Raw genomic sequence first — 17,365 nt, forward strand, 5'->3', positions numbered from 1 at the left:
GGGCAGTATTATAGTAGTTATATTCTTGTACATAGGAGCAGTATTATAGTAGTTATATTCTTGTACATAGGAGCAGTATTATAGTAGTTATATTCCTGAACATAGGAGCACTATTATAGTAGTTATATTATTGTATAGAGGAGCAGTATTATAGTAGTTATATTCTTGAACATAGGAGCAGTATTATAGTAGTTATATTCTTAAACATAGGAGCACTATTATAGTAGTTATATTCTTGCATATAGGAGCAGTATTATAGTAGTTATATTCTTGTACATAGCAGTATTATAGTAGTTATATTCTTGTACATAGGGGCAGTATTATAGTAGTTATATTCTGGTACATAGGAGCAGTATTATAGCAGTTATGTTCTTGTACATAGGAGCAGTATTATATTATAGTTGATATATTCTTTTATATAGGAGCAGTATTATAGTCGTTATATTCTTGTACATAGGTACAGTATTACAGTAGTTATATTCTTGTACATAGGGGCAGTATTACAGTAGTTATATTCTTGTACATAGGAGCAGTATTATAGTAGTTATATTCTCGTACATAGGGAGCAGTATTATAGTAGTTATACTCTTGTACATAGGGGCAGTATTATAGTAGTTATATTCTTGTACATAGGGGCAGTATTTTAGTAGTTATATTCTTGTACATAGGAGCAGTATTATAGTAGTTGTATTCTTGTACATAGGAGGCAGTATTATAGTAGTTATATTCTTGTACATAGGGGCAGTATTATAGTAGTTATATTCTTGAATATAGGAGCAGTATTACCGCAGTTATGTTCTTATACATAGGAGCAGTATTATAGTAGTTATATTCTTGCACATAGGAGCAGTATTATAGTAGTTATATTCTTGTACATAGGAGCAGTATTATAGTAGTTATATTCTTGTACATAGGAGCTGTATTATAGTAGTTATATTCTTGTACATATGAGCAGTATTATCTACTATATAATTGTCTAAGGGTCACTTCCGTCTTTCTGTCTGTCTGTCTTTCTTTCTGTCACGGATAATCATTGGTCGCGGCCTCTGTCTGTCATGGAACCCAAGGCGCTGATTGGTCGTGGCAAAACAGCCACGACCAATCAGCGATGGGCACAGTCCGGCGGAAAAATGGCCGCTCCTTTCTCCCGCAGTCAGTGCCCATTCCGTACTCCCCTCCAGTCTGCCCTCACACAGGGTTAATGGTAGCGGTAATGGACCGCGTTATGCCACGGTGTAATGCACTTCGTGATCGCCGCTATTAACCCTGTGTGACCAACTTTTTACTATTCATGCTGCCTATGCAGCATGAGTAGTAAAACTATCTAATGTTAAAAATAATTAAAAAAATTAAAAATCGTTATATACTCACCGTCCGTCGGCCCCTGGATCGACAACAGGCCTTTCCCGCTTGCGACGCTACATTAACCGGTCCATGCTGCGATCTCGCTAGATGATGACGTAGCGGTCTCGCTAGACCGCTACGTCATCATCTCGCGAGACCGCAATGCAGTCTTTGGACCGCAGCGCACGAGCAGCGTAAGGAACCACTTCGCTTGGATCCGGGGGCTCCGGAAGGTGAGTATATATTCTTGTACATAGGGGCAGTATTATAGTAGTTATATTCTTGTACATAGGAGCAGTATTATAGTAGTTATATTCTTGTACATAGGTGCAGTATTATAGTAGTTATATTCTTGTACATAGGGGCAGTATTACAGTAGTTATATTCTTGTACATAGGAGCAGTATTATAGTAGTTATATTCTTGTACATAGAGGCAGTATTATAGTAGTTATATTCTTGTACATAGCGGCAGTATTATAGTAGGTATATTCTTGTACATAGGGGCAGTATTCTAGTAGTTATATTCTTGTTCATGGGGCAGTATTATAGTAGTTATATTCTTGTACATAGTGGCAGTATTAAAAAAGCTGTAATTTTGCACACAGTTATTATAGTATTTATATTATTATACATAGTGGCAGTATTGAAACAAGGTGTCTCTTTCTGGTGTTTTATTCCTGACATGCTTTTACCCATGTACCGGGCATAGCTCAGTGCAAAAGTCTTGCCTATCATATGCCGCAGAATGCCTTACCAGCTCTCTGTGCCTGTGAGTGTCCTCCTCCAAAAATCAAGACCAAGATTAGCAGCAGTAAGGGAGATATTCGACACCCCATGTTGATCCGCATTTTTGCAGAGAATCCTTATAGTGGCATCGGTTCATTTAAAATAGTCACCTATTGAAGAAGAAAACAGTATGTCAGGAATAACCAGAATTGTTATTCAATATTTTTACGCTGATAGTAAAGGAGGCATAGAATAAAAGATGAGATGAACTAATTGTTGCATTGACCCCTGGCTATTTTGGAATGCTTAGTTTAGTGAATTCTGCATCTTCATCCTTCCACACTTGGCCATGTCCACATAGCCTAATGATCAGTTCTCCCCTTATCTTTAATAATTATAGCTCATTAGGAATTAGTCTGTTATAAGGCTCACGTGAAGGCTACGCTTTTTGAAAGTTATCAATCCAATATATAACAGTTGGGTGATGAAGATCCGAGGAAAACATTTGGACATGTGCATGGCCTTATTGAATAACATTGGTATGAGGTCCATCTGATTTATTGACAGATCACACTAGGACCGAATCTACGGATCGTCATGAGTCCTAACAGCAAACCATAGGATAAACTGTTGTATACAAGAGAATTTTCTCTGCCTAAAAACTAAATCTTCCTAAGACTTTCTAATCATTGGTATATGCAAATATTTCTCTAAATGCCAGTAAAGTAAAAGTCGGAGATTTTTTCATTAAGTTTTTAAAACAGGCAAAAACAATTACACTACTGGAATATTAGTAATATACAGTATATTTTTAAGTAAGAGTAACAAAGGAGTAAATGTCACGACTCTGAGCATTTTTTGGATTCCTTGCAGTTTTGGCAACCTCTACAATACAGTGGCACAATATTTCGGGAGCTCCATTATTTAATAGTGAAATTAAAAATGGCAGACACGTTTTCCATGTATTTAACATATAGTAAAATTTTATACAAATGTAAAGCTTACACAAGTGATAACAAAGAGAAGCTTAAAAAATGTATTTCATACTTTACGACATAGAACTGTCTCTCTACTTTTTAAGTCATGTTTTAGAAATTTGCATATTTTTGATTCCCTAGCTTCATAGAATTTTAAGAAAAAAAGTGATTTGCAATGAATTGCAAGTACTACTACTACTACTAATGCTTATGTTTATTTCCTTTGTTTTATTGAAACAACACAAATTGGACATCATTTCACACAAAACCATAAAATGGGATGGACAAAATTGTTGACATCTTGGTAAACAGCTATGTTTCAAGCATGTGATGCTCGTTAAAATTCACCTGTGGCAAGTAACTGGTGTGGGCAATATGAAAATCACACCTGAATCCAGGTAAAAAGGGGAGAAGTTGACTCAGTCTTTGAACTGTGTGTCCTTGTGGGAAATTGTCTTGTGTTAGATGTCGAGTTCCCACCGCTGCACAGGGGGAATCTCAAACCATCTCCGCTGGGGTCTCCCATTCTCCTCCAGCCGCAGTGGAACCTGCTCAGCAGAGATGTCGGTCCCAGCATCTGGCTCAGCCTGATACTGTGCGAATGGTTACTGTTAGCTTTCCAGGCTCTGCCCTTGTAGCCGGCACTGATCAGCAGCGAGCAGGCTTTTCTGAGACTAAGTCCTGCTTTTCACGCATTCAGCATGCCCACGGGAGGACCTCTCATTGGATGTCGGGGGTCACACGCTCAGGCCCTGTTGCAGCTCCTGTTGGTCCACCAGGAAGGTCCTGTAGGTCCACCAGGAAGGTCCTGTAGAGCTGCACCTATAGAAGGTTTGCATGGCCGCACGGCCATGCGCTAGTATCAAATGTGATTGGCTTATGCCAGTGGATACTATACCACTCTATATATATGTGGTGTGAGGCTGTAGCTTTGGGACTGTACACTCAGGCAGGCAGCTAGCGTCAGTGGGGGCATTAGCCTTGGCTTAGCATCTGGTTCCTTCATGTGTGCGGTTAGCACAGAAGAGTTCCAGAGAAAGCACAACCCTTAGTTAGGATCATAGCTTTGTGTACAGCGCGACTCTGGGAGTCAACAGAGATCACTTCCAGTTCCCACGGGGTGAAGCTTAACCCACGTGTGAACTCAGAGGTTATTACTTTGCAGCAGATATCTCTGCACGGTGGACCCCGGGCTGCAAACGCACCTTGTAGCTACCTATCTATACTCGGTGCATTGTTCCGCTAGCCGTAACAACATGTTGATGAGTTACCAGACCTTACAGCTGTTGTAGTAATTGGTGAGAAGAAGGAAATTCACTATATTTATGGTATTCAGGTTGGGCTGGGATCCTCATGGGTGGTGCCTCAGGGAATGGGCAGATATTTAAATTAGTCATCTGCAGTTGGTCATACTGTCCTGAAAAACAGAACACAGAGGTGAGGTTTGGTTAGTCATCACGGTGGTTGATGAAAGAGGCCAATAAAAAATTGTTGGCAGTGGTCATGCCATTGCAAGATTAAGCCAATCTTTGCTGAGATGGATACATCGGTATCTGTGTATAGAACACATAAGTTCTATACTAAATATGATAACACACAAGTGGCTTAAATGTCACTGTGATAAAAAAGGCGAGTGGTATATCCAAGCCACAGTCCATACATTCCCATGTTTTCTCACCCTCGGTATATTTAGGTAATGGCAAAATAAAGAGTATGAGCTCAGCTTCAAAGCCAAGGATGTCCTCAAAAGATCTTACTTTTATTTTACCATTGAAAGTAGAACCAACACAGATATCTGTAACTGGTGTCATGTAACCTCCAGAAATAGTAGCCACATTTCACAGTGTCCTAATCACCCACGTCAATGGCAAGTACCTTGTAAATCATGGTGGACAACATGAGTAACATCTACAAACAATTCAGTTGCTTTGTTATGGCCCTGTTGTCAAGCTCTTCCTCAACCAGAGAAATCATGGCTGTAGGCCATGAATAAGACATAACTTGAAGAAACATTTGGACCAGTTTGTTGCCTCCGGTATTTTTTGATGCCCTATTTTAAAACATGATGGAATAAACATTAAAGAGGTTGCCCCTACTCTAGTATTGATGACCTCTCCTTTGGAGAAGTCATCAATGTCTGATTGGTCGGGTTCCGACACCCAACACCCCCATCTATTGGCTTTTATCGGCATGGGCGGCAGCTGCGGTTGGAAATATTCACTTACAGAGCTGGCCATCTTCTGGTTGTGGCCACCGCGGGGTACTACACATCTGCTTCCTATTTAAATCAATAGGAGCCGGATGTGTAGTAACCTAATGATAGGTCATCAATGCTAAAGTAGTGGACAACCTCTTTAATTCTTATAGCATCATCTCTGCATTGTTGAACTTTTTCAAAGTTTCGAGTTACTGTAATGGTCCACGGAAGTGCTGTGGAATGATTCAGCACTCAGATGCCATTCCGCAGAGGCATCTCAAATACTCACAAGGACATTCTAGTTCTTCATACTGCACCTTGTTCCTTGGATGTGGCCATGACCAAGACTAGTCAGTTGAATTTATCACCTTACCGACCTCCGCCGTACTATTACAGCGGAGGTCGGTACCCCCGCTTTGATGCGGGCTGTGGTGGTGAGCCCGCATCAAAACCAGGATATGTCAGCTGTTTTGAACAGCCGACATGTGCCCGCAATAGTGATGGGTGGAATCACGATTCACCCGCCGCTATTAACTAGTTAAATGCCGCTGTCAAACGCTGACAGCGGCATTTAACCGGCGTACCGGCCATCGAGCTGGAAATGAGCGCATCGCCGACCCCCGTCACATGATCGGGGGTCAGCGATGCATCGGCATAGCAACCAGAGGTCTCCTTGAGACCTCTATGGTTGCTGATGCCGGCTTGCTGTGAGCGCCACCCTGTGGTCGGCGCTCATAGCAAGCCTGTAATTCAGCTACATAGGAGCGATCTCATGATTGCTGCTATACAGCAGAGCCAATCAGGCTATGCCAACTTCTAGCCTCCCATGGAGGCTATTGAAGCATAGCAAAAGTAAAAAAAATAGTTAAAAAATATGAAAAAATAAAAAAATATAAAAGTTTAAATCACCCCCCTTTCGCCCCATTCAAAATAAAACAATAATAAAAAAACCCAACACATATTTGGTATCGCCGGGTTCAGAATCGCCCGATCTATCAATAAAAAAAAGCATTAACCTGATCGCTAAACAGCGTAGCGAGAAAAAAATTTGAAACGCCAGAATTACGGTTTTTTGGTCTCCGTGACATTGAATTAAAATGCAATAACGGGCGATCAAAGGAACGTATCTGCGCCAAAGTGGTATCATTGGAACCGACAGCTTGGCACACAAAAAATAAGCCCTCATCTGACCCCAGATCATGAAAAATGGAGATGCTACAGGTATTGGAAAATTGCGCAATTTTTTTTTTTTTTTAGCAAAGTTTGGAATTTTTTTTACCACTTAGATAAAAAGTAACCTAGACATGTTTGGTGTCTATGAACTCGTAATGACCTGGAGAATCAAAATGGCAGGTTAGTTTAAGCATTTAGTGAACCTAGCAAAAAAACCAAGCAAAAAACAAGTGTGGGATTGCACTTTTTAGCAATTTCACCGCACTTGGAATTTTTTTCCCGTTTTCTAGTACATGACATACTAAAAATGATGACTTTCAAAAGTGCAACTTGTCCCACAAAAACAAGCCCTCACATGGCCATATTGACGGAAAAGTAAAAAAGTTATGGCTCTGAGAAGGAGGGGAGCGAAAAATGAGAACGGAAAAATGGAAAAGGGCAAGGTCTTGAAGGGGTTTTAACCTAAGTCTAGTGAGTGCATTAGCTTTGCACTTTTTTGTGATATTTTTAATATTTATTTAGACTCTGTGTGCTGTTGTATTCCGTATCCTCAGGGTATTATATGAAAATATTCACAATCCTGTTATTGGTTGGTGTCAGAAGAATATTGTCAATTGGAGTGCAGATTGGCATAAGAAATGTCTTGGTTGTGTACAAATTTGCTCTGTTAGTTTGAAGCGTCAACCAGGGCACCAGAGAGACTTCCAAGATGTTCTCGGAAAAAGAGACAGAGATACTACCTCCCCATCGTCCTTATTACCGTGCTATTAATCTTATCCCTAATGCCAAATTGCCTAAAGCTCGCCTCTACAATTTGTCAGGACTTGATTGTACCTCCATGAAAGAATATGTAAACAAATGTTTACGAAGGGGTCATAACTGTCCTCCTTCCTCGCCTGTAGCTGATGGGGTTTATTTGTGAGAAAAAGAAGGGGTCTCCTTTCTTGTCTCGATTTCTTTGAATTACTACTACCGTATATATAATCAGCTTACTGGAGCCATATTGTATTCTAAACTTGATCTTGGAGGGGCTTATAATTTAATACGCATCTGGAATGGTGATGAGTGGAAAATAGAGTTTTTTTACGTGTGAGGGTCTATTTGAAAATCTTGTCATACCTTGTGGGTTAAATAATGCACAAGCAGTATTTCAAAACTTTATGAATTATATATTGACTGATTGTGATGGAAGGTTTATTGTGGTATAACTTGGTGATATTCTAGTTTTTTGCCTGATCTGGATTTGCAATACGAACGTGTCCGTTTTGTCTTCTAAAATCTTATGGAAAATTAATTGGTTGCCAAATTGGAGAAATGTACTTTTTCTTTTCAAGAAATATCAATTCTGAGGTTTATTTTATCAGCTGAAGAATTTGAGATAGATCCTAGGAAAGGTGCAGGTCATAATTAATTGGGTCCAACCTCGTGACCTTAATGCGTTGCAAATATTTTCTAGGATTCGCCATTTAGACCATATAATATTTCAGTTTTTCTTTTTTACTAAATTTGCCCAAATTTCTACATTTCAGTTTTTTTTTCAGTCAAGATGTGGTGCAGAGTGTACATTAATGAGAAAAAAAATGAACTTTTTGGAATTTACCAAATGGCTGCAATGAAACTTTCCATACCCACTGCATAAAAAGGAGAGATACATCCAGATATACAGATTATAGAGAGACCTCCAGATATCCAAGAGATCCATAAATTGAAAGAACCAGAGACTTTCTACAGGACAGCAGCCAAAACATCATGGCTTCATCACAAGGAACAAAGATTTGCCATTCCACTGGATACAAGGTTAGAGGACCATGACCCTGGCTGAAAGAATGCAGATCTGCTCCACTGACCATCACTGACCTATAGATATGTTTGTGAAAGCAGGAATGAGACCCACTGGTCGCCTGGCTCCATGGAGATGTCAGGTTGTGACCATCTGATCAACTGGCCTTGTACCTGAATGGACTGTCATCTTTCTAAGCTTGTCATTCTCTTCCCTCAATGTGTGCCACTTCTGGGGTAGTCGGCTCTGGAAGCTGAAGCCAGATTGTGATCCTCCGCTCAACTGGCCTTGTACCTGAATGGAATGTCATCTTCCTATGCTTGTCATTACCTCCTCTCTGTGCCTGCCACAGGTGGGGTAGTCGGCCCTAGAAGCTCTGAAGTAACAGCTGCTCTTATCCCGACAAGCCAGGGGAAGGGTGAGACTCTGCAATGTGCACGATCCTGAAAATTTTTCTGGGACTGTTCTATGTGTTATCTGCCTGTTTGGTGACTCAAGCATTTCCACATTGTTTTACACTCTTCCTCTGTTGTCTGAATAGCGTTGCGCCCACGTTAAAAGAAGAGCACGCATTCAGTGCAATGATCCCTGGTCCATGCTGTTTCGGCTAGCGGACCAGAGCATCCGCTTCAACCCCAAGTCTCTACAGTTAAGTTCCTAAAGGGTTGATGAAAACAACTCTGTTTTCAAAGGCTGCAGCAGTTCTTGCCACTGATTGTTGTGGATCTAGCTATTGGTACCCCCTCCCAGTGGTCGGTCATTATCATCTGAAAAAGTTTTGGCCGCCATTTAATTTTTCAGCAGAAAATGAAAAATTATGAAGGTTACTTGGAAAGTCTGTAAGACTGTTTACTACTCTTTCTTAGTGGTTTCCTATTCTGGCTCATTGAAGGAACATTCAGAGCTAGAGATCCCCTCTATTATAGTATAGACAGAGGTTGCCTTCAGGAAACTACACATTTAAAGATAAATCAAAGGCCAGTATGGAATAGTAAAAGCTAGAGATGAGCGGCTCGATATTAATATAATCAAATTAGCTGTGGTGCTTGCAAACCTCACTTCTCATGGACAAGGCATGAGGCAGTAAAGTCAAGAGGTCCGGAGTCAAATACCAAGAGAGTTCATCATAAAAATAGGGGCAAGACAAAGGAATAAACAGGTCACAGTCCAAGGTCAGAATTCTGGTTGGGTAGTGGATCGAGACAAAGGATCTAGGCCAACAGATAGTTAAAAGGAATGGTCCAACGTAGGTCAACAAAAGTTCAGAATAATAAAGCAATAGAGGACAAGGCACGCACACCACCTAGCAAAATTTAGAACTGGCAATGCTCTGACCATTTTCAGACAGTTATCTAGCCAGGCAATCACCTTGAAAGGGTTGCACCTGTAGGAAACCTAGCAGGCTCCAGCTTCTTTGAGATGCTGAGCAATCCAATAACAATACTGACAGCCCATCATGCCCCTGCATCCTATAGGGTGACAGAGCTGTCATCCGGGACCCTGAGGCAGAGAAGGCTCAAAAGACTATGTGGGCACCAGGTGGTGGCTTTCTCTAAATGGCTTGCTGCTATCACATCACATGGTACAGCACACTCAACCAGAAAAGACAATCATAGCCAGTATAAAAGCTGAGGCAGGTACAGCAGTGAATAAGTTTAATGATTAAGGAACTGAGTTATACACAGCATATATTTTGAGATTGCTTTGACTTTGCTAAATCTAAGTTTGCATTAAAGAGCTTGAAACAGGTTGGATACACTGCTAGGAGACCTTATAGTGTGACACGTCTTTTCTGTTCAATTAGAGGCTTTGAAATACTTTCAATTTGTGGCAACTAGATTTGATGCTGTGAAGCAACTCACTACTCAATGTGATGCTAGTCCCTACTCATGGACTTGCCGGGAGGCAGCATAGTCAAGAGGTCCGGTGACATAGACACAAGAAAAAAAAATCCTAGTCAGGTCACAATCCAAGGTCAGATTATCAGGAATCTTTTCTACAGTAATTTAGTCTGACCACTAATAAGTCACCAGAGTGAGCGCTCATTTTGGTTAGGAAACCTTAATGCTCATAAAAGGTACAGATCCTGGGGCAACTTTAGCATGCTGGCCTTCGAATAACATGTTTTGGACTTTCAATTCAAGAAAGAAAGCCTGATAGAAAGTGTTCAATCTTCCTGCAGTTCCTTCCCAGGAAAAATGTTGCATTACAATTTAATTATTGAACTCAAAGGGTTGTTCATTTAACTTAATGATATGCAGGGTCCTCCAGTGTAGAAGATACTCCCATCTTGTTAATATATAAGGGTCTCCTTTACTAAGAATTATGAATTTGTGGTCTTCAAACTAATCAACCTCAAGTTATGAAAGTTTGGATAAGAAGAATTGGTGCTGTTGTGGTCATCAACAGGAAGCCTGTAGATTGTATTACAAGATTATCCCAGATTATCGATGCCTGATATAGAAACCAATGGTCAACAAAAAGTCTGAGGACAAGGGTCAATGATTACATTGTGGAAGACTGTGTCGTAAACCTAGTTCGATGATTGAGGAATATGATGGTTCAGAGACCGCGCTGCCCAAGGTTCAAAGATACGACACACAAAGGTGAAGCAGGAATGTGGTTTATTGTCAACACATTTCAAGGTTTTCACACGTCTTCATCAGGACCAAACCACAATGATCAAACAGCAGAAGCTCAGTATTCAAGGCAAGTTGACCACTAGAAATCAAGATAATGATATAGGACTGGGCTTTTATGAGCCAAGAACATCTGTTGTACAGCACAATAACAGGGGTGAAGCAAAATGTACAATGGTGATCTCATGGATACATCTCGTACAAAGAAATTAGATGTCTGTGGTCACAATGACGTCTTGCTCTCTGTCCACCAATTGGTGGCTAACTCAATGGTCGTTACCTTGGAAATCAATAATGAAAAACTATTGCTTTGAGAAGGGAGTAAGGGACAGGCAGGAGACGTTAAGAATGTGAGATCCCAGGAACCAAACCAATTATAGGAAAAAAAGGGGCCACCTTACACCCTTGCGTAATAAAAATCACAAATACAATAACAATTATAAGTATAACTAGATGGTGGCCCGATTATAACGCATCGGGTATTCTAGAATATGTATGTCCACGTAGTATATTGCCCAGCGACATAGTATATTGCCAGCGACGTAGTATATTGCCCAGCCACGTAGTATATTGCCCAGCCATGTAGTATATTGCCCAGCGACATAGTATATTGCCCAGCGACGTAGTATATTGCCCAGTGACGTAGTATATTGCCCTGTGGCGTAGTATATTGCCCAGTGACGTAGTATATTGCCCAGCCACGTAGTATATTGCCCAGTCACGTAGTATATTGCCCTGTGGCGTAGTATATTGCCCAGTGACGTAGTATATTGCCCAGCCACGTAGTATATTGCCCAGTCACGTAGTATATTGCCCAGCCATGTAGTATATTGCCCAGCGACATAGTATATTGCCCAGCGTCATAGTATATTGCCCAGCGATGTAGTATATTGCCCAGCCACGTAGTATATTGCCCAGCGACGTAGTATATTGCCCAGCCATGTAGTATATTGCCCAGCGACATAGTATATTGCCCAGCGACGTAGTTTATTGCCCAGCGACGTAGTATATTGCCCAGTGACGTAGTATACAGCACACAGCCACGTAGTATATTGCCCAGCGACGTAGTATATTGCCCAGCGACGTAGTATATTGCCCAGTAACGTAGTATATTGCCCAGTGGCGTAGTATATTGCCCAGTGACGTAGTATATTGCCCAGTGACGTAGTATATTGCCCAGTGACGTAGTATATTGCCCAGCGACGTAGTATATTGCCCAGCCATGTAGTATATTGCCCAGCGACATAGTATATTGCCCAGTGACTTAGTATATTGCCCAGCGACGTAGTATATTGCCCAGTGACGTAGTATATTGCTCAGTGACGTAGTATACAGCACAGAGCCACATAGTATATTGCCCAGTGACGTAGTATATTGCACAGACATGTAGTATACAGCACAGAGCCACGTAGTATATTGCCCAGCCACGTAGTACATTGCCCAGCTACATAGTATATTGCCAAGCAACGTATGTCACAGGTTAAAAAAATAAAAAATAAACATATACTCACCTTCCGCAGGCGCGTTGTAGTTCTGTCGCCTGTGTGGGGTGCAGGCGGCAGCTTCCGGTCCCAGGGTGTGATGACGTTGCGGTCACGTGACCGTGACATTATGGCAGGTCCTTTTCGCGCAGGACCTGTGATGACGTTGCGGTCACATGACCGTGTCGCGGTCACATGACCGTGACGTCACGGCAGGTCCTTCTCGCGCAGGCCTTGTGATGACGTCGCGGTCACATGACCGTGACGTCGTGGCAGGTCCTTTTCCCAGACCATTCTTGCCACCGGAACGTGCCGCTTGCATGGACCGGCCGAAGCATCGCGAGGAGCGGGAAAGGTGGCGGAAGGTGAGTATCTAATGATTTTTTATTTTTTTTATTATTTTTAACATTAGATGTTTTTACTATTGATGCTGCATAGGCTGCGTCAATAGTAAAAACTTGGTCACACAGGGTTAATAGCGGCGGTAACGGAGTGAGTTACCCGCGGCATAACGCGGTCCATTACCGCCGGCATTAACCCTGTGTGAGCGGTGACCGGAGGGGAGTATGCAGGCGCCGGGCACTGATTGCGGGGAGTAAGGAGCGGCCATTTTCTTCCGGATTTTGCACGTCGCTGATTGGTCGTGGCAATGGTCGTGGGCATTTTGCCACGACCAATCGGCGACTTGGATTCCATGACAGTCAGAGGCCGTGACCAATGAACATCCGTGACAGACAGAAAGACAGACAGATGGAAGTGACCCTTAGACAATTATATAGTAGATGATGAGATAAATGGGACAGAACTGCAATATTTAAATATATTTTATATCCTGTCATTCGGGATCATAAAATAGTTTTATATTTGTGCCACAGCTTTTCTTGTGGGATAAGTAATATTTTCTATTTTTTTTATTTTTGGATGTGTATAAACTCATGTTTTAATTTGATTAATTTTATAAAGAAGGTATAAGTACAAAATAAATACAATTTAATTTCTGTTTCCTTTTATCCGTTTAGTTTTTGTATTTGACTTGTTTATCTCTAAACTCAAAGTATCCTCAGATATTATGATAGACATGGGCCTAGGCCGCTCAAATCGAGAGGTCCATCTGATGCGTCTTATTGCATGTCTTGCATGTCTGATTTCAGACTTCTGATTTTTCTTTTCTCTAGAGATAAGTCATAACTAAAGATGTCCGGCATAAAGAACACAGCAGCACTTGGCAGATCGAGCAATGCTATATATGGGACAGACAAGATCGCTGCCGGTCAAACAGTGGTTTGGTCGACAGCTTTCTGGTGTGTACATTTTGACCTTAATGACCACGCCAAATTTTTAAAATCTAATCAGTGTCACTTTGTGTACTTCATGGTAGTCGTAAAATTTGGTCAATATTATTTGTGTATATTTATAAAAATATCAAAAAATGTGAAAATGTACCAATTTTCAAACTATACATTTTAAGCTCTTAAATCAGATAGTTAGATCACATAAAATAATACAAAAATAATATTTCTTACGTGCCTACTTTACATCTGTGTCACTTTTTTAAATACAGGTTTTTTTGTTCGAAAATTAGAAGGGTTCAAAGTAGGGTTGAGCGACCTTTACTTTTATAGGATCGGGTCGGGTTTCACGAAACTCGACTTTTTCAAAAGTCGGGTCGAGTGAAATCGGCCGATCCTATAAAAAAGTCGGGGTCGGGGTCGGCCGAAACTCGAAACCCAATGCAGTGCATTGGGTTTCCAATGGTTCCCAGGGTCTGAAGGAGCGGAAACTCTCCTTCAGGCCCTGGGATCCATATTTAAGTGTAAAATAAAGAATTAAAATAAAAAATATCGCTATACTTACCCTCTGACGGGCCCTGGTACTAACCGGGAACCTTCCTTCCTTAGAATCAGCCTTCCAGGACCTTGCGGTGACGTCGCGGTGATGTCACGGCTTGTGATTGGTCGCGCGGCTGCCCATGTGACCGCTCGCGCGACCAATCACAAGCCGCGACGTCACCGTGACGTCACCGAAGGTCCTGGAAGGGCTGATTCTTAGGAAGGAAGGCTGCCGGAAAGAAGCAGGGCGTGTCCGAGGGTGAGTATATACCTAATAGGAATATACTCACCCTCGGCTTCGTTCCGGCAGCCTTCCTTCCTAAGAATCAGCCCTTCCAGGACCTTCGGTGACGTCACGGTGACGTCGCGGCTTGTGATTGGTCGCGTGAGCGGTCACATGGGCGGCCGCGCGACCAATCACAATCCGCGACGTCACCGCGACGTCACCGCAAGGTCCTGGAATGCTGATTCTAAGGAAGGAAGGTTCCCGCTTAGTACCAGGGCGCATCAGATGGTAAGTATAGCGATATTTTTTATTTTAATTTTTTATTTTACACTTAAATCTGAATTCCGATACCAATTCCCGATATCTTAAACATATCGGGAATCGGTATCGGAATTCCGATTCCAGATTCAGAAGATCGCCGACTTCATGGCCGACCCCACACAGGGGTCGGGTCGGGTTTCATGAAACCCGACTTTGCCAAAAGTCGTCGACTTCTGAAAATTGCCGACCCGTTTCGCTCAACCCTAGTTCAAAGTTGACCAGCGAATTCTGATTTTTCCAACAAAATTTATAAAATCATCTTTTTAAGGACCACATCACATTTGAAGTGACTTTGAGGGGCCTATATGATAGAAAATATCCAAAAGTGACATCATTCTAAAAACTGCACCCCTCAAAGTCCTCAAAACCACATTCAAGAAGTTTATTAACCCTTCAGGTGCTTAACAGTTCACAGGAATCAATGGAATGTGGAATGAAAAAAATGAACATTTTTCTTTTTTTTCAGAAAACTTTTACTTTAGCCCCAATTTTTTTTATTTTCACGAGATTAAGAGGAGAAAATGACCCCCAAAATTTGGTGTGCAATTTCTAATGAGTATACCAATACCCCATATCTGGGGGAAAACTACTATTTGGGCACACGGCAGGGTTCGGAATGGAAGCAGTACTGTCTGACTTTTGAACACATTAATATTCCTTGTTATTTAGAGCCGACACATTATTGGAGAGCCCCTGTTGTGCATAAACAGTGGGAACCCCGTACAAGTGACCCATTTTGCAAACTAGACCCCTAAAGATATGTATCTAAATGTGGGGTTAACACATATAACCAACAGGTGCTTCACAGAAGTTTATAACGTTGAGCAGTGATAATGAAAAAAAATCACATTTTTCCAACACAAATGTTGTTTTAGCCCCAAATTTTTTAATTACACGAGGGTACAAATTTTCACAAAATGCGTTGTGCAATTTCTCCTGAGTATGCTGATACCTCATATGTGGGAGGAAACCTCTGTTTGGGCGCATGGCAGAGCTCAGAAGGGAAAGAACACCTTTTGACTTTTGAATGCAAAAATAGCTGGACAGTGCAAACAGTGGAAAGCCCAAACAAGTGATCCAATTGATCCAATTTTTAAAATTAGACCCCTCAAGGAATGTATGTAAATGTGTAGTGAGCACCTTGAACACCCAGGTGCTTCACAGAAGTTTATAATGTGGAGCCCTGAAAATAAAAAAATACATTTTTCCCACAAAAAAATGTTATTTTAGCCCCAAATTTAGCATTTTCACAAGAGTAACAGGATAAATTGGACCAGTCAATTTTTTGTGCAATTTCTCCTGAATACGTTGATACCCCATATGTGAGGGAAAACTACTGTCTGAGAGTATGGCAGAGCTCAGAAGGAAAGGTGCACAATTTGAATTTTTGAACTCAAAATTTGATGGAATAATTAGCAGATGCCTGGAAAAAGTGCACAAAAATGAAAAATTTGGGGCAAAACCAACATTCTTGCGTGAAATTTTTTTTTTTCACTTTCACAGTTCAACGTTATAATCTTCTGTGAAGCACCTGTAGGTGAAAAATGTTAACACACCTCTAGATGCATTCCGTGAGGGGTGTAGTTTTGAAAATAAGGTCACTTGTTGGGGATTTCCACTTATTAGGCACATCAGGGGCTCTCCAAATATGAGCCCCTGATACCTTAGCTACCTGACCCCGGACTTTGCCTCTGACTATCCGTTTGCCTTATCTCTTTTGTCTTTGAGGTACCCTCCTGGCTTTGACATTGAACCTCTTGACTTCTCCACCTCACGACTTGCCTGTGAGAAGTGACTCTGTGAAATATTCTCCATTGGCATCTTGAGTAGCTTTGCTGTACAGACTGGAACAGAATGAGCAAAGTTTTCTCATTATCACTATCGGGTGGTAAAGTTAATGACTGCTCTATTTTCCTGCTGCTCCCCTCACCCCAATGGCTCATGGAGGAGAGACTATACTTATATACAAAGAGTCTGTCATTTTCTTTTGCTTTTCTAGCATTTGACTCCTTATAATTATAGCAGTGATAAAACAAGAACAATATATGCGCCCTTTGCAGTCCTATAGCTCATCATAATGCTCAATTTCACCTGTTTTGGAGGTCAAAATGGGCCTTTTACCCCTTGGGCCCCTGTACGTTTGCACAGGTTGCACCAATGATATGTACACCCCGATATACCATGCTTTCCTGTCTTTACAGACATTACAGGAATAAAATGTGAATCTCAAACATGGGAAAGTTTAGCAAACAATTGTAAAAAAAAGAGTTACAACAGATAAAAAGAAAACCTGAAGTTGTATCATTATTGTCCTAAACTTAGAAAGTATCACAATTTTGGCACAATTTGGCACATTATAAGCCATCCTCCACTTATAAAACATATTGAAAAACGAGACCGAATTCCGGCACACGGAGCCTTATTTATCAGAACCGTCTAAAAAGTCAAGTTGTCAAGCAACCAATCAGATCTCAGATTTCATTTTTTATGCAAAGTAGTCTCGAAGTGCATTGTGGATACGTAGATGGAAGGTTGGAAGTGCAAGGACACGCCCCTAATGCACTTCCAAGTAATTTGTATGCATCTTCAAAGCTTGCACCTAAAGGAACTATATATTTCACCTGTAAGGCGCCGGGGTGAGGAAATGCTAACCCCTGTTGCCACAGCTACG

At 41.3% G+C, this 17,365-nt stretch overlaps 1 protein-coding gene across 1 annotated transcript in view; it reads right to left on the bottom strand.

The window, feature by feature from the left end:
- The window catches only part of COL22A1 (collagen type XXII alpha 1 chain), a 528,277-nt gene that overhangs the window by 491,382 nt on the left and 19,530 nt on the right, over positions 1-17,365 (bottom strand). The window contains exon 3 of the mRNA XM_077271275.1: positions 2,100-2,241. Coding sequence (XP_077127390.1) covers positions 2,100-2,193 — 94 coding nt within the window. The 5' untranslated portion in view covers positions 2,194-2,241. The remainder of the gene's footprint in view (positions 1-2,099; positions 2,242-17,365) is intronic.

This window comes from Ranitomeya variabilis, chromosome 6 (genome assembly GCF_051348905.1).
Source record: "Ranitomeya variabilis isolate aRanVar5 chromosome 6, aRanVar5.hap1, whole genome shotgun sequence".
Classification (NCBI taxonomy): domain Eukaryota; kingdom Metazoa; phylum Chordata; class Amphibia; order Anura; family Dendrobatidae; genus Ranitomeya; species Ranitomeya variabilis.